The following is a 27,958-nucleotide window of genomic DNA, read 5'->3' as shown; positions in this document are numbered from 1 at the left end:
CATTGTGTCCCAGTAGAAGTATAGAGGAAGAGGTCATTTAAGATTGTGAGATTCCATCTCAGTGCAATGAGGAGTGTCATTTGTTGAAAATTAAAACATAATAGATCTCAGCTGTGTTGCCCCGTAGTACCACATTAAATTTGGACACTTTAGACCCCCTCGATCAAATGGTAGGTACAGTAGTGACAGTCTAAGTCTTGCCCTCCTGTTGTTCCATATGAATCCAACAGATGTTTCTTCATTTTTGAAAACAAATCTGATGGAGGTGGCAAAGAAATGTTTTGAAACAAATAAAGCAATTTTGGTCATACATTAATTTTTAAGATGTGAATTCTTCCGATCACAGACATTGGCAATGGCATCTATCTGTCACTGGACTCGTTAATTTCCCTCGTCAAGGGTTCATAATTAGCATTCACAACATGTTCCAATTTGGGCAGAATCTGAACCCCTAAGTATTCAAACTGTTCTCCAACATTAAATTGTATTACCATACTTCAGGAATCAGATTTATTCTTTCATTTGCATTAAGTAGTAATACAGAGGATTTATTATTATTCACCTTATTTCCCGATACACTGCCAAATATTTCTATTAGTTGGAATAAGGCCGGAATTCATTTCCTTAGATTGGACACAAATTAAATTATATAATCTGTGTAAAGGGCAATTCTGTGTTCTCTCAGTCCCACTGTTTTTCCCCTGAACTGCGCATGCGAACGTATCGCTATTGCGAGAGGTTCGATTGCTAATGTAAACAGTAGTGGCGACAGAGGGCTCCCTTGTCGGCAACCTTTACTGATTCGTATAGGTTTTGAAATATTTCTGTTTGACAAGATTTCTGCTGTGGCATTTTTATATCTTATCTGAACCTGTTTTATGAACTTATTCCCTCACCCACATCTTTCTAAACCATTGAAAAGTTTAGGCCATTCAACCCTATTGAAGGCCTTTTCAGCATCCAGTGATGGGAGCGCTGTATCTGGCATTCCTTTCTTAAAATGAATTATGTTTAGTATTCTTCTTACATTATGGAAACCCTGCCTTCCCATTACAAATCCATTCGGATCTTTATTAATAATTTTGGGCAAAATTATTTGTAAACGTTTTGCCAAAAGTTTATTATCTTAAGATCAGAATTAAGCAAACGTATGGCTCTCATGTTCTCATATTTGTGAGGCGGTTTGCCTGGCTTTGGCAGCAGAGTGATCAATGCATTATTCACAGAGAGTGGAAGACTGTCATTCTGAAACGACTCTTGAAACATTTCCAAAAGCGGTGTTATCAGCTTCTTCTTACATTCTTTATACAAATCAATTGGAACACCATCAGGCCCTGCCCTTTTTCCTGACTTTATACTGTCATGGGCGTGTCCAATTTCTTCACCATTAATTTCCAGTTCCAGATCCTCTCCCCATTCAGCCGGGATGGATGGTATATCTTGTTTGTCTAAAAAATTATTTATGTCTCGCAAATCACTTTCATTTGTTGAGCTATATAATTGTTTGTAGTAATTTCTAAAGGCTTCATGAATTACTCTGGGATCCCCCAAAACATTTCCTTTCGATATATTTGTAATTGGCATTTTAGTTTCTAATGGTCTGATCTGCCATGCTAATAACTTAGCAGATTTATCACCCTGTTCATAACATGTTTGTTTTAGTCTTAAAAGACTAGCGGCAGCTCGGGAAGCAGATAATTTTTCATACTCTGCTCTTAAAATCAATAACTCATTTTCCATTTGTGGGTTATTTCTCTCATTCACCTTTTCTTGAAGACTCCTTATTTTATTCTCCAACTGGAATCTCTCCTCACATCTTTTTTTTTTTTTTACTTTGAGCTGATATAACTAATAATGTGTCCCCTAAGATGCGATTTAAATGCTTCCCACTTTGTACATGCTGATGTTTGTGTTGTGTTTAATTCAAAGAATTCATCTATCTGCCTTCCTATATACTTTATAAAACCCCATCTTGTAGCCATTTGTGCAGGAAATGCCATCTAGGAGGGTCTTTTGTCAATTTTTTATCCACATATACTAAACAACATGGTGCATGATCTGAGATCACAATAGCATCATAGAAACAGTTCTGAATTTTGTACCGTAGGTCTGAGGATATTAAAAAATAATCAGTGTGGGAATATATCTGGAAAACTGAAGAACAACGAGAATGTTTTAGCCTGTGGGTTCATTTCTCTCCATATATCCACTTTCATCTCATCTCATCTCATTATCTCTAGCCGCTTTATCCTTCTACAGGGTCGCAGGCAAGCTGGAGCCTATCCCAGCTGACTACGGGCGAAAGGCGGGGTACACCCTGGACAAGTCGCCAGGTCATCACAGGGCTGACACATAGACACAGACAACCATTCACACTCACACTCACACCTACGCTCAATTTAGAGTCACCAGTTAACCTAACCTGCATGTCTTTGGACTGTGGGGGAAACCGGAGCACCCGGAGGAAACCCACGCGGGCACGGGGAGAACATGCAAACTCCGCACAGAAAGGCCCTCGCCGGCCCCGGGGCTCGAACCCAGGACCTTCTTGCTGTGAGGCGACAGCGCTAACCACTACACCACCGTGCCGCCCCATATCCACTTTCAATTCTTTCATAAAATGATTTATACCTATTCTACACCTGTTATGAGATTGATCTGTACCTGTGGATCTCTCCATGCTGGGGTTTAATGTGCAATTAAAATCTCCTGCTGTTATAAATTATCCACCTGATGCTGAGAGGATAAGGAGCAGTTCTTCAAAAAAAAAAAAAAATTGGATCATCTATATTCGGTCCATCCAAATTCACCAAGTTCAGATTCTCTGATAATAGAGTGCCCTGGATGATTAAATATCACCGCTTTTTGTCTCTAATAATATTTTTCACCTGAAATGGAAGAGTGTTATGAATAAGAGTCATTACTCCTCTCGCCTGTGGTGAAACTGATGCTGTGAATACACTACCCTGCCACCTCCTATTCATTTTTTTAGTGGCCTCATCTAAAAGATGAGTTTCTTGTAAGAAAACAGTTTGAGTCTTTTGTCTTTTATCATGTTCATGAGCTGCTTCACTTTTCTAAGTTGTTGCAGACCTCTGCAGTTCCAAGAAATAAAATTAAGATTTATTCCTTGAGACATTTAAAACAAAAAGCTAGATTACCTTGTACAAAAACACTTAGAGGAGCATAACAAACCTGGATGTTGGAACAAACATCCAACACACTGAACATGAATTTCCCTCTTCCCACTCGTGTGAGAAGCCCCACAAAAACATTCTGCCTCCTGTTATCGCTAACGACAGTTCCTCGCTTAGTGAGGATCAGTCTGTCCACTTCCTACCAACCAAAAAAAAAAAGTCTCCACTCCATTATGACAACATTTTACACTCCTGTGTATCCCTGCTCTGAAGCTAAACATCATAACGATTAAACTTTTTCTGCCTGATTCGATGCGCCCTCTCCAAAACCACAGCATGTTGCAGAGCTGTTGTACCCAGCACTTCTGGGATCCATTTTTCCACGAAGGAACACGGTTCCTGACCTTCTGCACCCTCCGGTCGATTAACAAGTCTTAGATGATTCATTCGCGATCTGGTTTCCAAGTCCAAAAGCTTATCTTCCAGAGTTTTATTCTTTAACTCCGGCTTCTGTAGCTTAGCTTGCAGGCTAATTACCTCATCCTCTGTGTTTGATATCCGCAGCTCAGCCTGTGACACACGTTCGGCACAGTCGCTTAATTCCCTCCTCATATTTTCTAAAGCCTCCACAACATCATCGAATCGTAACTAAAATTCTGTTTTCATGGAGCCGATAGCGGCGAATATTGCATCTGCTTTCTCTCCACCGAGTTCACCTACTGCGTGGCCTGCTCCTGCTGCCTTCCTTCGCTTTGTGTTTCACTGCGAGCTCCAAAGTCCGTTAATTTCGGCTGCTTTGACATTTTACACTCTTCTTCTTTGTTGCATTTACTGGGTCTCGGCATTATATTATATCAGCACTCACCGATTTTATTGCAGATAAGAGTGGTTTAGTAGGATTTAACAACAGTTAGCAGTGGAGCAGTGAGACGTGCGTCTTTCTACATGGCTGCCGTAACCTGGAAATCGTTTTCAGTATTATAATTAGAACCTCCATGTTTCTCTGTGTGCCAAAGAGCTTCTTAATTCTATATTGTTTCCTGAGATGTTCACCCAGTTTATTCTGTCTCCTCTTTGGCAATATTTCACACAGACTTTCAGACTGCAGGATAACAGAGGAAGGATACGCTGCTCTGGCTGAAGCTCTGAAATCATCCCACCTGATAGAGCTGGATCTCAGAGGGAACGACCCTGGAGCATCAGGAGTGAAGCTGCTCACTGATTTACTCCAGGATCCAGACTGTAAACTAACACTGAGGTGAGCAAATTATAAATAACAGGAATGTTTGAAAGGAAAATGTTCAGGAAACAACCAAAATGATGATTTTTATTAAGGTCCCTGATAATTTGTTATTTAGAAACTGAGGTGAACAATATGTACTGGGGTTAATTACTTCATTACAAAATCCACTTTAATACTTGAACAAAACACTAATTAAATATAATTGAACACAAAATAAAATATGAGATTGCTAATGATGTAATATTTTTGTCTGTGTAATTTTGTGCCTTTCTCTCACTGCAGGTTGTTGAAAAGTGATGAAGCAGTGAAGGCCTGTGATTTTCTGACTGAGGTTCTGGATAAAAACCCTTTATTGCAGAAAGAACTGGATCTGAGTGGAAAGATCTCTTCAGTGTCAGAAGTGAAGCAGCTCTCTGCCCTACTGGAGGATTCACACTGCACACCTGAGAAACTTACGTGTGTATTCTAATGTTCTTAACATTAAAGGTGGGGTATGAGATTTTGGAATAACGGTTCCCGCAAGCCATATTTTGAAAAGAAACACGCCCGCCCTCGCCATGCCCCCCCCCCCCCCACCCCCCGCGTCTCCGCCCCTCCTCCCCCTTATAAAGCCTGAGAAAATCTGGCTTTTTAATGGGTGTCTATTGCGTTACACACCAGTGGAGCTCGTTAGAGTGTAGAGAGCTTGGAAAAATAGCTCAAACTTTCTCATTTAAACTGTGTTTTCAGCCCCAATTTTCACTCCACACACACAATTTTCTCAAAAGTAGTAGCCACACTTGTCCTGATTCACACAATGTGTCTACCTACATGATAGGACTTGCAGTTTTTGAATGAGAAGCCTGAAAGTGAGGAGAGCACAGCCACCCAGCCCCATAGACTGCCATTATAAAACTTGGCAGAAAAGTCACTCGTTTTTAACTCGCTCTAGTGTCCTCATTTTTTACACTACAGACAAAAAAATTACATCAGTGTGTTCAGGAGAGCCTTCTGGCGCTCACTGTGAAAGAATTTTGTGAATATCTCCTTCCGTTTTCGTGTAAATCCCCGCTGTTTGGAGGAAGCGCACTGTGTGACACTCTGCTCGCTCGCTCTCACACACATACACACACACACACACACACACACACACACAGAAGGGCCGGGCTGCTCGCGGGCTTCAGTCTGATTGACATGTCAGTATCCAATTATTTTGAGGTGGTAGCTCGATATGATTGGATGGCGTTTTTCCTTTATTTTACACTGTAGACTGGATTAAAATATTTTGTTTTGGGGTCAAACCTTCTATTGTCCTGCTTGCAACATGGGTGTGAGGAGCTTTTCAAGCAATATGGTAAAAAATACTCCTGAAAAAAATCTCATACCCCAGCTTTAATTCTTAATGTTATTAAGCTCCTGAAACTAGAAAGGAACAGAAGAGTAGAAATGATCAACAAGTTTGAGATTTTCAGTGAAATCACTTGATTTAACCACTGAGACATAACAGACTAGACAAATTAAAAGAGGAATAAATGAATAAAATGATGTTAAAAATAACCTCTAATGACCCCTTATGACCCAGATGAACCCAGAATATGGACTTCAGTGCACATGAAAATAAAATGACTTGTGTTTTCCATAATATCTGCACAATGAAGTATTAAGATTGAGTATAAAGCTCTGTCTACATCCTATTTCATATCTAGGCTGAATAAAAGTAATCTGACTGTGGCGAGCTGTTCAGCTTTAGCCAGCGTTCTCAAATTAAAGTCCTGCAGTGTGAGAGAGCTGGACCTGAGCAACAACAGTCTGCAGGATCCAGGAGTCACTCAGCTTTCTGCTGGACTGAAACACCGTCACTGTAAACTGGAGATTCTGAGGTCAGTTCATTTAGGTTATGAATATTTAGTCGGGTCAGATTAAAAAATGTAAAATGTGGGTGAATTTTGGTATAAAACACGATTATTGTTCTGAATGTGTCAGTTTATTGTTGCTCTTCCTTCCTCTGGTTTCATCTTTAGGTTTAATGCATGTGCTATAACTGATGGAAGCGGTTCAGCTCTCGCTGAAGTTTTGAGCTCTGAATATTCCCAGCTGAGAGAGCTGGACCTGAGCAACAACAGTCTGCAGGATCCAGGAGTCACTCAGCTTTCTGCTGGACTGAAGAATCCACAGTCTCCACTCAGAACACTGAGGTGAAGGAACATCTGAAATGATGTCTAATCCTTCAGTGAAGCATCAATTCAGTATTTTAATCTCTGAGTTTAAATGACTGCAGAATTATGTGTCATTAAAAAAGCAGTACATGTTCTACAGACTTTAATGCTGTTAATACATTTCTGAGTCTCCATATTCTCTGTGTCCAAGTCTGGCAAAGAGATCAGGAAAAAAAAAAAAAACCCTCACTAAACTAGAACTTGAACATAATATAATAAACAGCTTGCTTTGATTTAAAAATATAGATTATTAGATTTATTATTTTTAACTAAAAGGTGTTTAATTGTGTAAAAGTTCTATTCCAATGTAAACGTCTAATTGCTGTAATTCTAAGGTAACTGTTAAAGAAAAGAATGAAAATATTGCGTTCTTATTGAACAAATGAGATGCGATCTGTTCATTGTGCTCCTTCTTTCCTTCTGCAGACTGTGTAACTGCAGTGTAGCAGCTGAAGGCTGTGCTGCTTTGGCTGCAGCTCTGGAAGAAAATCCCTCACAGCTCAGAGAGCTGGATCTGAGCGGGAATAAAGCAGGAGACTCAGGAATAAAGCAGATCTCGAACCTCCTACAGAATTCACACTGCCTCCTGGAAACACTCAAGTATGTCAATGTCATTTCTTAAAAACATGACAAAGTGTCATGAAATGCTTTTATCCTTCAACACTATTTCTTTTACTTTTGAAGTCGTGCTCAGTCAAGCACTGAATTATTATAATATCAGTTTTTAATGACAACCCAGTAATTTGTACATGATCCATTCAGTGACAGTCTAGAGTTAATAAATTAACAAGAAAAAAGATTAAATTCTCAATTTGTATCCAATATCACATCTTCATTAATTTATTTTGGACATAAAATCAGAGAGTTGTGTGTTTTTGTGTAGCCTTTCAGACTGCAGTATAACAGAGGAAGGATACACTGCTCTGGCTGAAGCTCTGAGACTAAACCCATCATCACACCTGAGAGAGCTGGATCTCAGAGGGAACGACCCTGGAGCATCAGGAGTCCAACAACTTACTGACTGCAAAACTAACAAACTGACACTCAGGTGATTCTTCTAGAAGTAAACATCACAATAAATAAATAAATTACTGTGAAAAGAACTTTTTTCTTCAGATCTCTCCATTTGTTTGCAGACTAAAAGCTATAAAAGAATTTTAAATGTTAAAGTTGATGATGATGATAAGCCCTTTATTGTCACTAGTCACATGTACTAGCGAAATTAGCCGGTAAATGTTAAAGTTTGCTGTATCCATATTGTCGCGAAAATTTAAGACCCTGTTGGTGAGTTTTTGTCATGTCACCGGTGGAATCGGTGTCGAACTACAGTTCCCAGAACACAACACGGCCTACAAACATGGCCACCGAGAACTACAACACACAGCCATCACAGACTCTCTCACATTCACGTTCCCCTGATTACTGATCACACACACCTGCTTCCAATCACAGTCACATTCACCCACAGTATATCAGGACTTTCACACCACACTCATCTCATCTCATTATCTGTAGCCGCTTTATCCTTCTACAGGGTAACAGGCAAGCTGGAGCCTATCCCAGCTGACTACGGGCGAAAGGCGGGGTACACCCTGGACAAGTCGCCAGGTCATCACAGGGCTGACACATAGACACAGACAACCATTCACACCTACGCTCAATTTAGAGTCACCAGTTAACCTAACCTGCATGTCTTTGGACTGTGGGGGAAACCGGAGCACCCGGAGGAAACCCACGCGGACACGGGGAGAACATGCAAACTCCACACAGAAAGGCCCTCGCCAGCCCCGGGGCTCGAACCCAGGACCTTCTTGCTGTGAGGCGACAGCGCTAACCACTACACCACCGTGCCTCCCACACCACACTCACTTCACCAAAACACTCTGTGTTTCTATACCAGTCTATAGCAAGCCTTTGGGGTATTGATCAGCTCTCTGGGTTTAATCCCGTTTCTGGGTTTCTCGTCTTGCTCTTGACTGCACTAGTTTATGTTGTTTGTTCTTGACCCTTCCCTGGAGTTTGAGCCTGCGTTTGAATTTTGTTTGCAGCCTTCAATAAAGCTCATTCTACCTGCACCTGCCTCCGTATCTGCTGCCCCACAGTTTTAAACAACCCAGTGTTCGGAATCAGCCAGATCTGTCGGCTGTTATATTTTAGTTGGCAGAAATGGAATTAATAGCAGGCTAATAATAAATTTGTGCACCACTGTGGGTTACAGCAATATAATACTTACCTGCATGCAGACATTAAAATAAAATGTAATACACTGATATTGATGAACCTTGTTTCATACAAAATAAGCCGTAGTCTATTAGCAGTCAGCACCATCGACTTTCTGTAAGACTTTTTATGTATTTTATTTTATTGGTAGCATCACGGGTATGGTGAGAATTACTTTAGTTTTCCTTCTGATTAGAAACCTCAAAATAAATCTCATTTCAACCATAAACAAGATCCTCAACAAACAGGAACATGTCCATGTGATTTTAGTGAAACAGCGATTGGTTTTAAATCCCACCAAAGTATCTCAGTGACGGTTTTCACTTCCTCTTCCCTGATCATGCATATCCTGACTTCAAATGTGAGTTTTCCTCAGAGATAAAACATTCTTCCTTTCTGTCTCTGCAGGTTGTTGAAAAGTGCTGCTGCACAGGAAGGCTATGATTTCCTTTCTGGGGTTCTGGGTGAGAACCCGTTACTGCAGAGAGAACTCAATGTGAGTGAGAAAATAAACGGAGACTCCGAGGTGAAGCAGCTCTCTGCTCTACTGGAGGATTCACACTGCAGACCAGAGATACTCAAGTTCGTTTTTATCAGTTATTCCCTTCACATTTAGATTAAAACAGTGGAGTGCATTCCTTTTGGAATCTAATAACTGTGTTGAATGTTTAACTGTGTATAACCTGTATTTTACATTAAAAATAACAGGTACAATTTGAAACCAAAGACTTCTCTTCCTTGTTGTCTCTCTGTATCCAGGGTAAATAAGAGCAGGATGGGAAATGAAGGCTGTGCTGCTCTGGCATCAGCTCTGTGTTTAAAGCCGTCACACCTGAGAGAGCTGGAGCTGAGTGGGAATCCACTGGGAGGATCAGGAATGAAGGAGCTCTGGGATGTGCTGAAAAACCAACAATTCAAACTGCAAAAACTGGGGTAATGTTATTCATTCAAATAAAATCAACAATGTCAGAAAGAGCTGAGGGCTTTAAGAAGAATTTAAGAAGACATTCTGGCGATATAGGTTTTTTATTATTATTATTATTAATCTCCTGCCACCAGCAGCTGGATTAAGGTTTATACTGAAACTATAATTATTACTAAAAGTAACAGAAAACCTTCTAGAAATGTTAAACACTGGTCACAAACCACCAGTTAATCTGCAGATAATAAAATCCTCCAGGTTGAAGAAGTTACAGTAACAGAGTAATGTACAGTACGGACCTGTCAGATTATTTCATGACTACAGCGAGAACTGCACTTACCACCGTCAAGAATTCTTAAACACACAAGACACACAGTGAGATATCGTCATACGATACCCAGACATGATCAGAGCAACAAGCAGAGACAGATCCAGAAGAGCAGAACAGGAGCCTGATAGGAAGCTTCACACTCTTTAAGTAAAGTCAGTTAAGATGAGGAAGGAAAAGCACAATGAAATTAATCTGCTCCCCCTGCAGGTTGTGTCAGTGCCGTCTCTCTGAGGAAGATTGTGGTGCTGTTGTATCGGCTCTGAGAACAAACCCCTCACACCTCAAGGAGCTGGACCTGAGTGAGAACACAATTGGAGACTCAGGAGTGAAGGAGCTCTCTGATCTACTGCACAACTCAAACTGCACTCTGGAGAAACTGAAGTAAATTATTTTTAGTCTGAGGAAAGTAAAAATGTTGAAAAAATGAATTATAAAAAATGAGAAAAATAGCTCATAAATTTTGAATTTTGTTGACAAACTGATTAAATGGCATCATTTTACTCTGTGAATAAGGGAAAGAAATTATTAAGAGTTCATTGAAATCATTTAGTTATAAAAAGGGAACCCCTGTAGTATAACACGCTTCATTATTTATTTTATGTTAATTAATGTAAGTAAATGAATCTCATGTGAAATGTGGCAGAACCTGTGCTTCCCTTAAATAATGGTGATAAATGTTGGCTACTGCACTGAAATTACTCTGAATTTCAAACCCCTCAGAGATATTATAGTGCCTCTGTCATGTCATTGTCTCACCATGGAACGCCCTTTATTATGGTTTACTTCCAGACTCAGTAAATGTCGTCTCACCCAAACACAATGTGGTGTCCTGGCTGAAGCTCTGGAATCGAACTCCTCATCACATCTGAAAGAGCTGGATCTCAGAGGGAACGACAGTGTGTCAATTTGGAATGTTTTTAGTTATTTTTTTGGGAATTCAGAATCTAAATTGATTGTGAGGTAAGTTTCTGATTTACGTACATGTTATTTTTTTTATAACACTGTAAATATTTTGTACTTTGATATTTTATTTTATGCCCCACCCACTAAGTGATGAAGGCGTGGTGTTTTCAGGTTTTGTGTCCGTCCAAGATTCTCATTGGTTTGATATCTCGAGTGTGAGCGGTTGAATATTTGTATTATTTATATGGTTTTATCATCAGAACCAGCAGATGAACTGATTAGATTCTGGAATTGATCCAAACAGGGTCAAGGTTAAGTTTGAAGTAGTCGGGTATTTCTGGAAAAACAATTAGTAAGATGATGAACTCGACTTGCTGTTTTTTTTTTCAATAAATTGACGTTATTTCTGGGAAAACCCTTCATCTAGTAATTTTTAATTTTCAAATAAATAAAGCTCTTAAAACTACAGTGTAACGAGACACTCAGGGCAGAGAGGGAGAATGAAAGTGCAGAGTTTATTAGAAAACGGCAAAACACAACTGAACTCCATGAGTCAGGGCAAGAGGTTCAAAATGACAAAACGTCCATCTGACTGTTCAACAAATCAAAAGGGTAAATACAATAACCAGAAACCAGAGCAAAACAAAGTCAAAACCAGGACACGCTCACAAAAAAGACAGCTCCGAGAAGCTTTTAAAAGACTGTAAGACTTTGTGAAGACACAAGATTAGAAAGTAACGTAAATAAAGTTATTTCCACATTGTTAATGCTGAGGCAATAAAATTCAGCTGCTGACCTCTGACCTTTTTTATCCAGACTGCCTCATATTTTTGCTCTGAAAGTGTGTGAAGTTTACACACATGAGACAGATCTTAAATCTCAACAGAGAACAAAAAATCCAGCCGCCATCATGCCTGAGCTGGTTCACATGATTTAGTCACAGGATCTTGTTGGGGAAAAGGTCCATGCTCAGAGCTCTGGGATCAGTATCGTAATGAAATGTGTTTTCTCTCGACAGAATTTTGAGTCCTGAAGCAGAAAAGGTCTGTGATGATCTGACTGAACGTCTGGGTATAAACCCCTTACTGCACAGAGAACTGGATCTGAGTGAGAAAATATCTGGAGACTCAGGAGTGAAGGAGCTCTCGGTTCTACTGAAGGATCCACAGTGTAGAACTGAGAAACTCAGGTGTGTTACTGACTTCCTCACCTGGTATTTTTCTTTGTGTTCACATTAAATCTTTAAAGATATGAGTGTAGTGTGAACACTGTTTAGCACAATCAGTCCTGCTGCAGAATCTCCTGTGGTTCTGAGAGTGTGGGTGAACAGTCCACTGTACATGTTCTCACCACTCCGTTATAGCTCCGTTATTTCTGATACATTTCTGATACTCCATTATTTTTGATGGTTGATTGTGTGGGTTGTTTAAAGAGGTTTTTCTCAGCTGTGTTCTCTGTCTGCAGGCTGCGTAACTGCAGTATTACAGTGAGCGGCTGTACTGATCTGATATCAGCTCTTACTTCAAACCCTTCACACCTGACAGAGCTGGACCTGAGTGAGAACGCACTGGGAAATCCAGGAGTGACTCAGATCTCTACTCTACTAAAGAGCTCATCCGGCTATTTCCAGACGCTTCGGTAAGTCATTTAATATTCTACATGACTAGATCAATGATGTATTTATTTCATTCTCAGTATATTTGTAGCGTGTAGGAACAGATTAATCAGCAACTCATTCAGGGCTGTGTTTCCCAATAACAACTCACTTTATTCAACAATCAACAGCTGAACAAAGGACAACACATGTGAGCCTGTTTTGTGAGCGTTTCCCAAAAGCCTTCATTATCAGATATTTAGATTTAATTTACAAAATAAATTATTATATTTGCAGTGATGCAGTGACCGGAGTGATGGCATTTTGGACTGGACAGAAGAGTCCAAACTGTAAACTGGAGAAACTGAGGTGAGTTCATCTCTCCTATTGGGTCGACTTCACCAGAACGGTTGATTTATAAATCTCCCTTAAACCACAAGTGAACACTGAATGAAGTGTTTGGAAAAAGAATTTCAGGTTAATGGCGAGATACAACTTACATGTTCAAATGATAGAACACACGATAGTTCACTTTAGTTCTGATATGAATCCATACGATCAAACACTGAAATAATGAGTGTATCAAAAGCTTTAATGATGCTGTATGTCATGATGAAATAATTGAAGTCATAATTGTACTAAATTAAAAAAACAATTAAGTAGCTGCAGGATAACTAAGTGAAAATGTGGAATGTTTGGTAAGTGATGTGTGTACTTGTGAATCACTTTGGTGTGAATCCTATCAAAAAAGAAAGGTTAGGCAGCTGGGCCATAGAAGGTTCACGCTGCACGCTGCATGCTGCACGCTACACGTTCACGTGAAGAACCGGACCCTGGGCCATTAAACTTCATGCTTGGATGTTCACGTGTTGCGTCTGTTCTACTTTGACCGAGTAATACAACAATAACCAACAATATGGACTCTTCGGATGACGACGATTGCCTCATTCTGCTTTTACTGAGACAGAGGAAGAGAAAAAGGAACAGATTTTGGAGCCGAGAACACTTCCTTCTGAGAGAAACCCGTGGTGAATTACACCGAACATTCTATAATCTGCTTGACAATCCCGATGAAGAACTATTTTTCAATTATACCATTCAATTATATTTTTTTCTGAAGTTTTCCCCTGAAAGCATAGAGTTATCTCCCTAGACCCGTTCTGATTGGCTGGCGCGGCGGTGACCGCATGCATTGCCTGGAATTTCCATCTTCACGCCTAGAAAAAAGTGTGCATGTTCATTTCTCGCTTCACGCGTGAAGTGTGCAGCGTGCAGCGTGAACGCCGTTCTATGGCCCAGAGCAAGTCATGCTACGTTTGTCCACTTTTCTTTACACGCGTGTAGCGTGTAGTGTGCAGCATGCAGCGTGAACCTTCGATGGCCCAGCTGCCTTAGATTTCATGGTTGTCAGTGGGTGCAGGCACTTAGAGACACAGTTGCAGGGTAGAGCGGGTGCATCGCAAACTGGTAACCAAATCCAAATTGTGAGATGAGAGTCAGAGTCAGGTTCGGGCAAAGGATCAGTCGCTGTGTGAACAGAGTGTCAGAGGAATATAACTAGCTCAGAGTCCGAATGTAAACAAAAGCAGGATTAAAGTCAGCATAAGTAGCAAATGGCTTGGTGTGATCAGGTACAGGGACACAGAACAATACTTCGCACTGAGTGTTTGTGGTTACAGTCCTTAAGTAGAGTGCACTGATTGTGATGTGGAACAGATGTGGCGGTAATCAGAATTCGGGAGAGAGAGGGCACTGTGGCGCTTGGGCATTGTAGTCCCTGGTGGCCATATTTGAAGGCTGCCACAAACTCAGATTACTGGTGCTATTAGTGACAATGCTGTGATCTTCATGATTAAATAACAAAAGGCTTTTGTTCTCTTAGACTTTCAGACTGCAGGATAACAGAGGAAGGATACGCTGCTCTGGCTGAAGCTCTGAAATCATCCCACCTGATAGAGCTGGATCTCAGAGGGAACGACCCTGGAGCATCAGGAGTGAAGCTGCTCACTGATTTACTCCAGGATCCAGACTGTAAACTAACAACACTGAGGTGAGCAAATTATAAATAACAGGAATGTTTGAAAGGGAAATGTTCAGTGTTTAAATGTTTAAAGGAAACAACCAAAATGATTATTTTTATTAAGGTCCCTGAAAATGTGTTTTTCTAACAAACAGGTTTTATAACAGTATAAGCATGTATTCTTCTATTTTAAAAACAAATTGAAACTTTTTTTTTATAATGCAGTGTCCTGTTATGGCCAAAGATATTTTCAAAGATAAAGATTTAAAAATAATCTGTTTTTGATGAGTCCCGAATGCTACAGCGAGGCATATTTAAGATAATGCAGTTGATGTTGATCAGTGTTCGAGTAAACTTTTCCCCTCACAGACTGTTGAAAAGTCCTGAAGCAGAAGAAGCCTGTGGTCGTCTGACTAAAGTTTTAGAGACAAACCCCTTATTGCAGACGCATCTGAACCTGAGGGGGAAAATAAAAGGAGACTCCGAAGTGAAGCAGCTCTCTGCTCTACTGAAGGATCCACACTGCAGAGCTGAGACACTCACGTGTGTACATTATTATTATTATTATTATTATTATTAATCTATTGAAACATGCATTAAGAACGACATATCAAAAATAAAACATTGAACTTTAATTCCCGCAACGTTGATTATTTTCCATGCACTGTGTGGTTGAACTCATTGTAAAAGTGGTGGACCTTTTTCTTTTTAGACTGACTGAATGTAATCTGATGATGGAAAGCTGTAAAGCTCTGGCTGAAGTTCTCAGTTCACACCGTTTTCTAACTGAGTTGGACTTGAGTAAGAACGGCCTACAGAATTCAGGTGTCCAGCAATTATCTGAAGGACTGAAGAACCAAAGCTGTATTCTGGAGATATTAAGGTACAGTAATATCTCACTATATAAGCAGTGCAATAGTATTACTGGTAGTACTAATAAAAATAATATAAAATCAATGTCATAAAAATAATTTAATAAAGCCTAATAATGATTATTATGTGGATGTTACACATTGTTTTTGTTCCTGCTTTTGTAGCTTAAGAGCTCAAGTTTCCAAACCTGTCATTGCTTAACTCTTGAATATTTTCTATCGTGAATATTCTCATTAAAAATCGTATAATCTCTACTTTCCAAAGAAATGGATCTGGTTAAGATCTGTTCAGTACTTTGGGAGTAACGGCAGGTTGAAGTCGGTACAACAGAGTAAAAACTCTGCTCACAGGACGTCGGGAAACTGCCGGTGCTTTTCTTTCCGAGTCACGGGAAAGCTGTCAGGCTCTCTCTCTCTCTCTCTCTCTCTCTCTCTCTCTCCTGATCGGTTTCCCGCTGGATTACTCGTCAATATCAGTCAGATCACTTTTATAGGGATGTTCTCTCACTGTTTCTGATGAAGGATTCAGCAAAATTTTCCCTCTGCTAGTTTTGATGTTCTGATTCGTGGGAGAATTTGAAGTGAGTTTTCACAGCTTTACCCACTTATTTTTTCAAATCAAACTGATTCCTGTAAATAAATAACTATTATAGAATATGACTGTAGTTGTTTTGATGAAAAATATTGAGATCTTAGTGGTCGGAATGAGATTTTAAATAATAAACACCAGTAGGCCCTGCTTTTGAGAAACAGAAAGCCCCACAGGGCACAAAGAGGGGATTAGAAATAATATTTTATTACTTTTTCATTGAGCGTACCGATTTAACTTTTTAACCTAATTAACATAATTAATACTAATTAAATACTAATTTGCATGATTAGTTTTTACTAATTTTTCAAACTTTGTATTCAGTCTACAACCATCTATGTGCTGCTAATTTCCATGTAAATATCTTGGAAAAAAAAGTTATTCAGAAAAAACATTTGATCTCATTGGTTAATGAGGCCCATTTCGGACCATGTGATCCTCATACAGAATATTACGGCAGTTTTCTAAAAATTAAACCATTTTTTAAATCTTTGATTTGTAATATCTCGAGAACGGATTTAAACATATTTTAATTTTGTAACAAGTATGTTGTTCTGCGTTCACTTCTGAATTCAGTGAGAGCAGTTTCAAGCAACTTGGAATGAATTTGAGTTTTTAGCTGATATGCCTACTTATAACCCAATTTGGATTCTAATACATACTGCCCTGCCAAAAGAAAAGTTGCACACACTAATATTTGGTTTTCAGTGGGGTTCAGGTGTGGAGATTGGGCTGGCCATAACAGGGTCTTGATCTTGTGGTTCTTCATCCACACCTTGATTGACCTGGCTGTGTGGCATGGAGCATTGTCCTGCTGAAAACCCAATCCTCAGCGTTAGGGAACATGGTCAGAGCAGAAGGAAGCAAGTTTTCTTCCAGGATGACCTTGTACATGGCTTGATGGCTCATACAGTGGTGCTTGAAAATTTGTGAACCCTTTAGAATTTTCTATATTTCTGCATAAATATGACCGAAAACATCAGATTTTCAGACAAGTCCTAAAAGTAGATAAAGAGAACCCAGCTAAACAAATGAGACAAAAATATTATACTTGGTCATTTATTTATTGAGGAAAATTATCCAATCTTACATATCTGTGAGTGGCAAAAGTATGTGAACCTTTGCTTTCAGTATCTGGTGTGACCCCCTTGTGCAGCAATAACTGCAGCTAAATGTTTGCGGTAACTGTTGATCAGTCCTGCACACCAGCTTGGAGGAATTTTAGCCCGTTCCTCCGTACAGAACAGCTTCAACTCTGGGATGTTGTTGTGTTTCCTCACATGAACTGCTCACTTCAGGTCCTTCCACAACGTTTCAATTGGATTAAGGTCAGGACTTTGACTTGGCCATTCCAAAACATTAACTTTATTCTTCTTTAACCATTCTTTGGTAGAACGACTTGTGTTCTTAGGGTCGTTGTCTTGCTGCATGACCCACCTTCTTTTGAGATTCAGTTCATGGACAGATGTCCTGATATTTCCCTTTAGAATTCGCTGGTATAATTCAGAATTCATTGTTCCATCAACGATGGCAAGCCGTCCTGGCCCAGATGCAGCAAAACAGGCCCAAACCGTGATACTACCACCACCATGTTTCATAGATGGTATAAGGTTCTTCTGCTGGAATGCAGTGTTTTCCTTTCTCCAAACATAACGCTTCTTTTTTAAACCAAAAAGTTCTATTTTGGTCTCATCCATCCATAAAACATTTTTCCAATAGCCTTCTGGCTTGTCCACATGATCTTTAACAAACTGCAGATGAGCCACAATGTTCTTTTCGGAGAGCAGTGGCTTTCTCCTTGCAAACCTGCCATGCACATCATTTGTTATTCAGTGTTCTCCTGATGGTGGACTCATGAACATTAGCCAAAGTGAGAGAGGCCTTCAGTTGCTTAGAAGTTACCCTGGGGTCCTTTGTGACCTCGCCGACTATTACACACCTTGCTCTTGGAGTGATCTTTGCTGGTCGACCACTCCTGGGGAGGGTAACAATGATCTTGAATTTCCTCCATTTGTACACAATCTGTCTGACTGTGGATTGGTGGAGTCCAAACTCTTTAGAGATGGTTTTGTAAACTTTTCCAGCCTGATGAGCATCAACAACGCTTTTTCTGAGGTCCTCAGAAATCTCCTTTGTTTGTGCCATGATACACTTCCACAAACATGTGTTGTGAAGATCAGACTTTGATAGATCCCTGTTCTTTAAATAAAACAAGGTGCCCACTCACACCTGATTGTCATCCCATTGATTGAAAACACCTGACTCTAATTTCACCTTCAAATTAACTGCTAATCCTAGAGGTTCACATACTTTTGCCACTCACAGATTTGTAATATTGGATCATTTTCTTCAATAAATAAATGACCAAGAATAATATTTTTGTCTCATTGGTTTAACTGGGTTCTCTTTATCTACTTTTAGGACTTGTGCGAAAATCTGATGATGTTTTAGGTCATATTTATGCAGAAATATAGAGAATTCTAAAGGGTTCACAAACTTTCAAGCACCACTGTGCTGTATGTCCTTCACACACAAAAATCTGCCCCATTCCAGCCTTGCTGAAGCACCTCCAGATCATCACCGATCCTCCACCAAATTTCACAATGGGTGTGAGACACTGTGGCTTGTAGGCCTCTCCAGGTCCCCATCTAACCATTAGATGACCAGGTGATGGGAAAAGCTGAAAATTGGACCCCTCAGAGAAGAGCTGACTCCAGTCCTCTACGGTCTAATCCTTATGGTCTTTAGCAAACTTCAGCCTGGCTTTTCTTTGCTTCTTATTGATGCAGGGTTCGAAGTAGACCAAAATATCAGTATAGTGGCACCAGTTATAACAGCCAGGGGAAAGTTCTCATGGGTTCTACATACTCAGAGATGCATTCTCGTGCATTTCCTGGCAATTGCAGGCCTCCTTGAAAGTAACTCTTTTTTTGGTAATATTAATGAGAGGTTTTTTTCCCCCCAAAGTTGTTGTGATTTGTTTATGATTGAAGATCATAAACAAATCATCTCATCTCATCTTCCCATCTCATTATCTCTAGCCGCTTAATCCTGTTCTACAGGGTCGCAGGCAAGCTGGAGCCTATCCCAGCTGACTACGGGCGAAAGGCGGGGTTCACCCTGGACAAGTCGCCAGGTCATCACAGGGCTGACACATAGACACAGACAACCATTCACACTCACATTCACACCTACGCTCAATTTAGAGTCACCAGTTAACCTAACCTGCATGTCTTTGGACTGTGGGGGAAACCGGAGCACCCGGAGGAAACCCACGCGGACACGGGGAGAACATGCAAACTCCACACAGAAAGGCCCTCGCCGGCCACTGGGCTCAAACCCAGAACCTTCTTGCTGTGAGGCGACAGCGCTAACCACTACACCACCGTGCCGCCCTGATTGATGACTTATTATAATTAATATTCATCTACTGTATATTGGTGACCTATTTATGGAATAAGAATAAAACAACCAGTTGAGGTTTGATGTCTTCAGTTTTTTTAATATAATATAATTAGAAACGCCATGTGTCTCAGTGTGCCAAAGAGCTTCTTAACTCTATATTGTTCCTTTGATGTTCATCCATTTTATCCTCTATCCTTTCTGACAATATTTTACACAGACTTTCAGACTGCAGGATAACAGAGGAAGGATACGCTGCTCTGGCTGAAGCTCTGAAATCATCCCACCTGATAGAGCTGGATCTCAGAGGGAACGACCCTGGAGCATCAGGAGTGAAGCTGCTCACTGATTTACTCCAGGATCCAGACTGTAAACTGGAGAAACTGAGGTGAACAATATGTACTGGGGTTAATTACTTCATTACAAAATCCACTTTAATACTCGAACAAAACACTAATTAAATATAATTGAACACAAAATAAAATATGAGATTGCTAATGATGTAATATTTTTGTCTTTGTAATTTTGTGCCTTTCTCTCACTGCAGGTTGTTGAAAAGTGATGAAGCAGTGAAGGCCTGTGATTTTCTGACTGAGGTTCTGGATAAAAACCCTTTATTGCAGAAAGAACTGGATCTGAGTGGAAAGATCTCTTCAGTGTCAGAAGTGAAGCAGCTCTCTGCCCTACTGGAGGATTCACACTGCACACCTGAGAAACTTGCGTGTGTATTCTAATGTTATTTTATAAATTGCTGTTTGCAGTTCTGATTATTATGCTTGAACTAAAATGAATCTGCCCTCTATCCTTAGGCTAAGGAAGAGTGGTGTTACAGAAGAAGGCTGTTCTGCTTTGACTTCATCTTTTCTATTCAATCCTGCACACATAAAAGAGTTGGATCTGAGTGAGAATAAAGTTGGAAACTCTGGAGTGCAGAGAGTTTGTGATCTACTGAAACATCAGCCATGTAACCTGCAGATCCTGAGGTTGGTTTCAGGTTCCACAAACAAACACACACATCTAGATCATATAATCCTTAAATGGCCTTGGCATTACATCTTATATTGTATAGATGTTCATCAGACTATTATAAAAATGCCATCAAATGTTCTCTCTTTAGACTTTCAGACTGCAGGATAACAGAGGAAGGATACGCTGCTCTGGCTGAAGCTCTGAAATCATCCCACCTGATAGAGCTGGATCTCAGAGGGAACGACCCTGGAGCATCAGGAGTGAAGCTGCTCACTGATTTACTCCAGGATCCAGACTGTAAACTAACAACACTGAGGTGATTCTTCTATAAACTAACACAATTATATAAATATTAAACAGAAAGTACTGCTGTAAAAAGAACTTTGATAGTTTCTTTGAAAAAAAAACTGGATAAAGTTGATAATTGACTGTAATTTATGGTTTATTCAACTGGTCCTAATTTTTTCCCAGTGTGTTACAGACATTGGGCACTATCATTTAAATTTAAAGAGAAGTCATCAGGAAATAAGCAAAAGCAGCCACACTGTTCTGGTTAATGTGGGTCTATTATTCTGGAAACACCAAGTACAAAAACATTTTACTTTCTGCAGTTTGTTGAAACGTCCTGCTGCACAAGAGGCCTGTACTTGGCTAAATTCAGTTTTAGATGAAAACCCTTTACTCCTAAAAGAGCTGGATCTGAGCATGAAGGAACCAGGAGACTCAGGGGTGAAGAAGCTCTCAGCTCTACTGGAAGACTCTCACTGTAAATTTCAGAAAATTCGGTAAGTATTTTTATTTATGCATCACTGTCAGCTGAGTTTTACTCACAGAATGTTTTCTAGTGGGACCTGCCATTAAGGATGACCCAAGTATGCACAAATATATTTTTAATTATAGATTTTTTTTGTTTTCTATAAGTGCTGACATAACATAAAATATCCTGTGTTTCTCCAAAGAAACCTCATAGTCCTTCTAGAAACACCTGGGTTCTGTTCCATCACTGGAAAGTGTTAAGCTCCTGAAACTAGAAAGGAACAGAAGAGTAGAAATGATCAAGTTTGACCTTTTCAATGAAATCACTTGATTTAACCACTGAGACATAACAGACAAGACAAATTAAAAGAGGAATAAATGAATAGAATGATGTTAAAAATAACCTCTAATGACCCCTTATGACCCAGATGAACCCAGAATATGGACTTCAGTGCACATGAAAATAAAATGACTTGTGTTTTCCATAATATCTGCACAATGAAGTATTACGATTGAGTATAAAGCTCTGTCTACATCATATTTCATATCTAGGCTGAATAAAAGTAATCTGACTGTGGAGAGCTGTTCAGCTTTAGCCAGCGTTCTCAAATTAAAGTCCTGCAGTGTGAGAGAGCTGGACCTGAGCAACAACAGTCTGCAGGATCCAGGAGTCACTCAGCTTTCTGCTGGACTGAAACACCGTCACTGTAAACTGGAGATTCTGAGGTCAGTTCATTTAGGTTATGAATATTTAGTCGGTCAGATTAAAAAATGTAAAATGTGGGTGAATTTTGGTATAAAACATGATCATTGTTCTGAATGTGTCAGTTTATTGTTGCTCTTCCTTCCTCTGGTTTCATCTTTAGGTTTAATGCATGTGCTATAACTGATGGAAGCGGTTCAGCTCTCGCTGAAGTTTTGGCAATGGCATCCATCTGTCAGTGGACTCGTTAATTTCCCTCGTCAAGGGTTCATAATTAGCATTCACAACATGTTCCAATTTGGGCAGAATCTGAACCCCTAAGTATTCAAACTGTTCTCCAACATTAAATTGTATTACCATACTTCAGGAATCAGATTTATTCTTTCATTTGCATTAAGTAGTAATACAGAGGATTTATTATTATTCACCTTATTTCCCGATACACTGCCAAATATTTCTATTAGTTGGAATAAGGCCGGAATTCATTTCCTTAGATTGGACACAAATTAAATTATATAATCTGTGTAAAGGGCAATTCTGTGTTCTCTCAGTCCCACTGTTTTTCCCCTGAACTGCGCATGCGAACGTATCGCTATTGCGAGAGGTTCGATTGCTAATGTAAACAGTAGTGGCGACAGAGGGCTCACTTGTCGGCAACCTTTACTGATTCATATAGGTTTTGAAATATTTCTGTTTGACAAGATTTCTGCTGTGGCATTTTTATATCTTATCTGAACCTGTTTTATGAACTTATTCCCTCACCCACATCTTTCTAAACCATTGAAAAGTTTAGGCCATTCAACCCTATTGAAGGCCTTTTCAGCATCCAGTGATGGGAGCGCTGTATCTGGCATTCCTTTCTTAAAATGAATTATGTTTAGTATTCTTCTTACATTATGGAAACCCTGCCTTCCCATTACAAATCCATTCGGATCTTTATTAATAATTTTGGGCAAAATTATTTGTAAACGTTTTGCCAAAAGTTTATTATCTTAAGATCAGAATTAAGCAAACGTATGGCTCTCATGTTCTCATATTTGTGAGGCGGTTTGCCTGGCTTTGGCAGCAGAGTGATCAATGCATTATTCACAGAGATGGAAGACTGTCATTCTGAAACGACTCTTGAAACATTTCCAAAAGCGGTGTTATCAGCTTCTTCTTACATTCTTTATACAAATCAATTGGAAGACCATCAGGCCCTGCCCTTTTTCCTGACTTTATACTGTCATGGGCGTGTCCAATTTCTTCACCATTAATTTCCAGTTCCAGATCCTCTCCCCATTCAGCCGGGATGGATGGTATATCTTGTTTGTCTAAAAAATTAATTATGTCTCGCAAATCACTTTCATTTGTTGAGCTATATAATTGTTTGTAGTAATTTCTAAAGGCTTCATGAATTACTCTGGGATCCCCCAAAACATTTCCTTTCGATATATTTGTAATTGGCATTTTAGTTTCTAATGGTCTGATCTGCCATGCTAATAACTTAGCAGATTTATCACCCTGTTCATAACATGTTTGTTTTAGTCTTAAAAGACTAGCGGCAGCTCGGGAAGCAGATAAATTTTCATACTAACTCATTTTCCATTTGTGGGTTATTTCTCTCATTCACCTTTTCTTGAAGACTCCTTATTTTATTCTCCAACTGGAATCTCTCCTCACATCTTTTTTTTTTTTTTTTTTTTTTACTTTGAGCCGATATAACTAATAATGTGTCCCCTAAGATGTGATTTAAATGCTTCCCAGTTTGTACATGCTGATGTTTGTGTTGTGTTTCATTCAAAGAATTCATCTATCTGCCTTCCTATATACTTTATAAAACCCTCATCTTGTAGCCATTTGTGCAGGAAATGCCATCTAGGAGGGTCTTTTGTCAATTTTTTTTTTTTTTTTTTTAATCCATGTATACTAAACACGGTGCATGATCTGAGATCACAATAGCATCATAGAAACAGTTCTGAATTTTGTACTGTAGGTCTGAGGATATTAAAAAATAATCAGTGTGGGAATATGTCTGGAAAACTGAAGAACAACGAGAATGTTTTAGCCTGTGGGTTCATTTCTCTCCATATATCCACCTTCAGTTCTTTCATAAAACGATTTATACCTATTCTACACCTGTTATGAGATTGATCTGTACCTGTGGATCTCTCCATGCTGGGGTTTAATGTGCAATTAAAATCTCCTGCTGTTATAAATTATCCACCTGATGCTGAGAGGATAAGGAGCAGTTCTTCAAAAAAAAAAAAATTTGGATCGTCTATATTCGGTCCATCCAAATTCACCAAGTTCAGATTCTCTGATAATAGAGTGCCCTGGACTATTAAATATCGCCACTTTTTGTCTCTAATAATTTTTTTCACCTGAAATGGAAGAGTGTTATGAATAAGAGTCATTCCTCCTCTCGCCTGTGGTGAAACTGATGCTGTGAATACACTACCCTGCCACCTCCTATTCATTTTTTTAGTGTCCTCATCTAAAAGATGAGTTTCTTGTAAGAAAACAGTTTGAGTCTTTTATCATGTTCATGAGCTGCTTCACTTTTCTAAGTTGTTGCAGACCTCTGCAGTTCCAAGAAATAAAATTAAGATTTATTCCTTGAGACATTTAAAACAAAAAGCTAGATTACCTTGTACAAAAACACTTAGAGGAGCATAACAAACCTGGATGTTGGAACAAACATCCAACACACTGAACACGAATTTCCCTCTTCCCACTCGTGTGAGAAGCCCCACAAAAACATTCTGCCTCCCGTTATCGCTAACGACAGTTCCTCGCTTAGTGAGGATCAGTCTGTCCACTTCCTACCAACCAAAAAAAAAAGTCTCCACTGCTGTCTGCATTATGACATTTTACACTCCTGTGTATCCCTGCTCTGAAGCTAAACATCATAACGATTAAACTTTTTCAGCCCGATTCGATGCGCCCTCTCCAAAACCACAGCATGTTGCAGAGCTGTTGTACCCAGCGCTTCTGGGATCCATTTTTCCAAGAAGGAGCACGGTTCCTGACCTTCTGCACCCTCCGGTCGATTAACAAGTCTTAGATGATTCATTCGCGATCTGGTTTCCAAGTCCAAAAGCTTATCTTCCAGAGTTTTATTCTTTAACTCCGGCTTCTGTAGCTTAGCTTGCAGGCTAATTACCTCATCCTCTGTGTTTGATATCCGCAGCTCAGCCTGTGACACACGTTCGGCACAGTCGCTTAATTCCCTCCTCATATTTTCTAAAGCCTCCACAACATCATCGAATCGTAACTAAAATTCTGTTTTCATGGAGCCGATAGCGGCGAATATTGCATCTGCTTTCCCTCCACCGAGTTCACCTACTGCGTGGCCTGCTCCTGCTGCCATGCCTTCCTTCGCTTTCTGTGTTTCACTGCGAGCTCCAAAGTCCGTTAATTTCGGCTGCTTTGACATTGTACACTCTTCTTCTTTGTTGCATTTACTGGGTCTCGGCATTATATTATATCAGCACTCACTGATTTTATTGCAGATAAGAGTGGTTTAGTAGGATTTAACAACAGTTAACAGTGGAGCAGTGAGACATGCGTCTTTCTACATGGCTGCCGTAACCTGGAAATCGTTTTCAGTATTTTAATATAATATTATAATTAGACACTCCATGTTTCTCAGGGGGCAGCACGGTGGTGTAGTGGTTAGCGCTGTCACCTCACAGCAAGAAGGTCCTGGGTTCGAGCCCCGTGGCCGGTGAGGGCCTTTCTGTGCGGAGTTTGCATGTTCTCCCCGTGTCCGCGTGGGTTTCCTCCGGGTGCTCCGGTTTCCCCCACAGTCCAAAGACATGCAGGTTAGGTTAACTGGTGACTCTAAATTGAGCGTAGGTGTGAGTGTGAATGGTTGTCTGTGTCTATGTGTCAGCCCTGTGATGACCTGGCGACTTGTCCAGGGTGAACCCCGCCTTTCGCCCGTAGTCAGCTGGGATAGGCTCCAGCTCGCCTGCGACCCTGTAGAACAGGATAAAGCGGCTAGAGATAATGAGATGAGAGGTTTCTCGGTGTGCCAAAGAGCTTCTTAACTCTGTTGTTTCCTGAGATGTTCACCCAGTTTATTCTGTCTCCTCTATGGCAACATTTTACACAGACTTTCAGACTGCAGGATAACAGAGGAAGGATACGCTGCTCTGGCTGAAGCTCTGAAATCATCCCACCTGATAGAGCTGGATCTCAGAGGGAACGACCCTGGAGCATCAGGAGTGAAGCTGCTCACTGATTTACTCCAGGATCCAGACTGTAAACTAACAACACTGAGGTGATTCTTCTGTAAACGAACACAATTATATAAATATTAAACATAAAGGAATGCTGTACAAAGAACTTTGATAGTTTCTTTGAAAAAAAAGGATAAAGTTGATCATTGACTGTAATTTATGGTTATTCAACTGGTCCTAATTTTTTCCCAGTGTGTGACAGACATTGGGCACTATCATTTAAATTTAAAGAGAAGTCATCAGGAAATAAGCAAAAGCAGCCACACTGTTCTGGTTAATGTGGGTCTATTATTCTGGAAACACCAAGTACAAAAACATTTTACTTTTTGCAGTTTGTTGAAACGTCCTGCTGCACAAGAGGCCTGTACTTGGCTAAATTCAGTTTTAGATGAAAACCCTTTACTCCTAAAAGAGCTGGATCTGAGCATGAAGGAACCAGGAGACTCAGGGGTGAAGAAGCTCTCAGCTCTACTGGAAGACTCTCACTGTAAATTTCAGAAAATTCGGTAAGTATTTTTATTTATGCGTCACTGTCAGCTGAGTTTTACTCACAGAATGTTTTCTAGTGGGACCTGCCATTAAGGATGACCCAAGTATGCACAAATGTATTTTTAATTATAGATTTTTTTGTTTTCTATAAGTGCTGACATAACATAATATATCCTGTGTTTCTCCAAAGAAACCTCATAGTCCTTCTAGAAACACCTGGGTTCTGTTCCATCACTGGAAAGTGTTAAGCTCCTGAAACTAGAAAGGAACAGAAGAGTAGAAATGATCAAGTTTGACCTTTTCAATGAAATCACTTGATTTAACCACTGAGACATAACAGACAAGACAAATTAAAAGAGGAATAAATGAATAAAATGATGTTAAAAATAACCTCTAATGACCCCTTATGACCCAGATGAACCCAGAATATGGACTTCAGTGCACATGAAAATAAAATGACTTGTGTTTTCCATAATATCTGCACAATGAAGTATTAAGATTGAGTATAAAGCTTCGTCTACATCATATTTCATATCTAGGCTGAATAAAAGTAATCTGACTGTGGAGAGCTGTTCAGCTTTAGCCAGCGTTCTCAAATTAAAGTCCTGCAGTGTGAGAGAGCTGGACCTGAGCAACAACAGTCTGCAGGATCCAGGAGTCACTCAGCTTTCTGCTGGACTGAAACACGGTCACTGTAAACTGGAGATTCTGAGGTCAGTTCATTTCTCAGAGATAATCTCTGAGTTTAAACGACTGCAGAATTATGTGTCATTAAAAAAGCAGTACATGTTCTACAGACTTTAATGCTGTTAATAAATTTCTGAGTCTCCATATTCTCTGTGTCCAAGTCTGGCAAAGAGATCGGGGGGGAAACCCTCACTAAACTAGAACACAGTATAATAAATAGCTTGTTTTGATTAAAAAAAGTAATAAAAATACATTATTAGAATTATTATATTTAACTAAAAGGTGTTTGTGTAAAAGTTCTATTCCAATGTAAACGTCTAATTGGTGTAATTCTAAGGTAACTGTTAAAGAAATCATGAAAATATTGCGTTCTTATTGAACAAATGAGATGCGATCTGTTCATTGTGCTCCTTCTTTCCTTCTGCAGACTGTGTAACTGCAGTGTAGCAGCTGAAGGCTGTGCTGCTTTGGCTGCAGCTCTGGAAGAAAATCCCTCACAGCTCAGAGAGCTGGATCTGAGCGGGAATAAAGCAGGAGACTCAGGAATAAAGCACATCTCGAACCTCCTACAGAATTCACACTGCCTCCTGGAAACACTCAAGTATGTCAATGTCATTTCTTAAAAACATGACAAAGTGTCATGAAATGCTTTTATCCTTCAGCACTATTTCTTTTACTTTTGAAGTCGTGCTCAGTCAAG

At 39.8% G+C, this 27,958-nt stretch overlaps 1 protein-coding gene across 1 annotated transcript in view; it reads left to right on the top strand.

Annotated features, from left to right (window-relative positions):
- The window catches only part of LOC132888204 (protein NLRC3-like), a 155,657-nt gene that overhangs the window by 120,027 nt on the left and 7,672 nt on the right, over nt 1-27,958 (top strand). Inside the window, exons 16-23 of the mRNA XM_060924259.1 lie at nt 7,459-7,579; nt 9,322-9,377; nt 14,935-15,108; nt 19,649-19,816; nt 19,976-20,149; nt 21,706-21,879; nt 25,956-26,123; nt 26,415-26,588. Of these exons, the coding sequence (XP_060780242.1) occupies nt 7,459-7,579; nt 9,322-9,377; nt 14,935-15,108; nt 19,649-19,816; nt 19,976-20,149; nt 21,706-21,879; nt 25,956-26,123; nt 26,415-26,588 (1,209 nt within the window). The remainder of the gene's footprint in view (nt 1-7,458; nt 7,580-9,321; nt 9,378-14,934; nt 15,109-19,648; nt 19,817-19,975; nt 20,150-21,705; nt 21,880-25,955; nt 26,124-26,414; nt 26,589-27,958) is intronic.

The sequence above is a fragment of the Neoarius graeffei genome, chromosome 6 (assembly GCF_027579695.1).
Source record: "Neoarius graeffei isolate fNeoGra1 chromosome 6, fNeoGra1.pri, whole genome shotgun sequence".
NCBI classification, from domain to species: Eukaryota; Metazoa; Chordata; class Actinopteri; order Siluriformes; family Ariidae; genus Neoarius; species Neoarius graeffei.
Note: the sequence above shows the minus strand (reverse complement) of the source record. Positions and strands in the feature narration are given on the sequence as shown.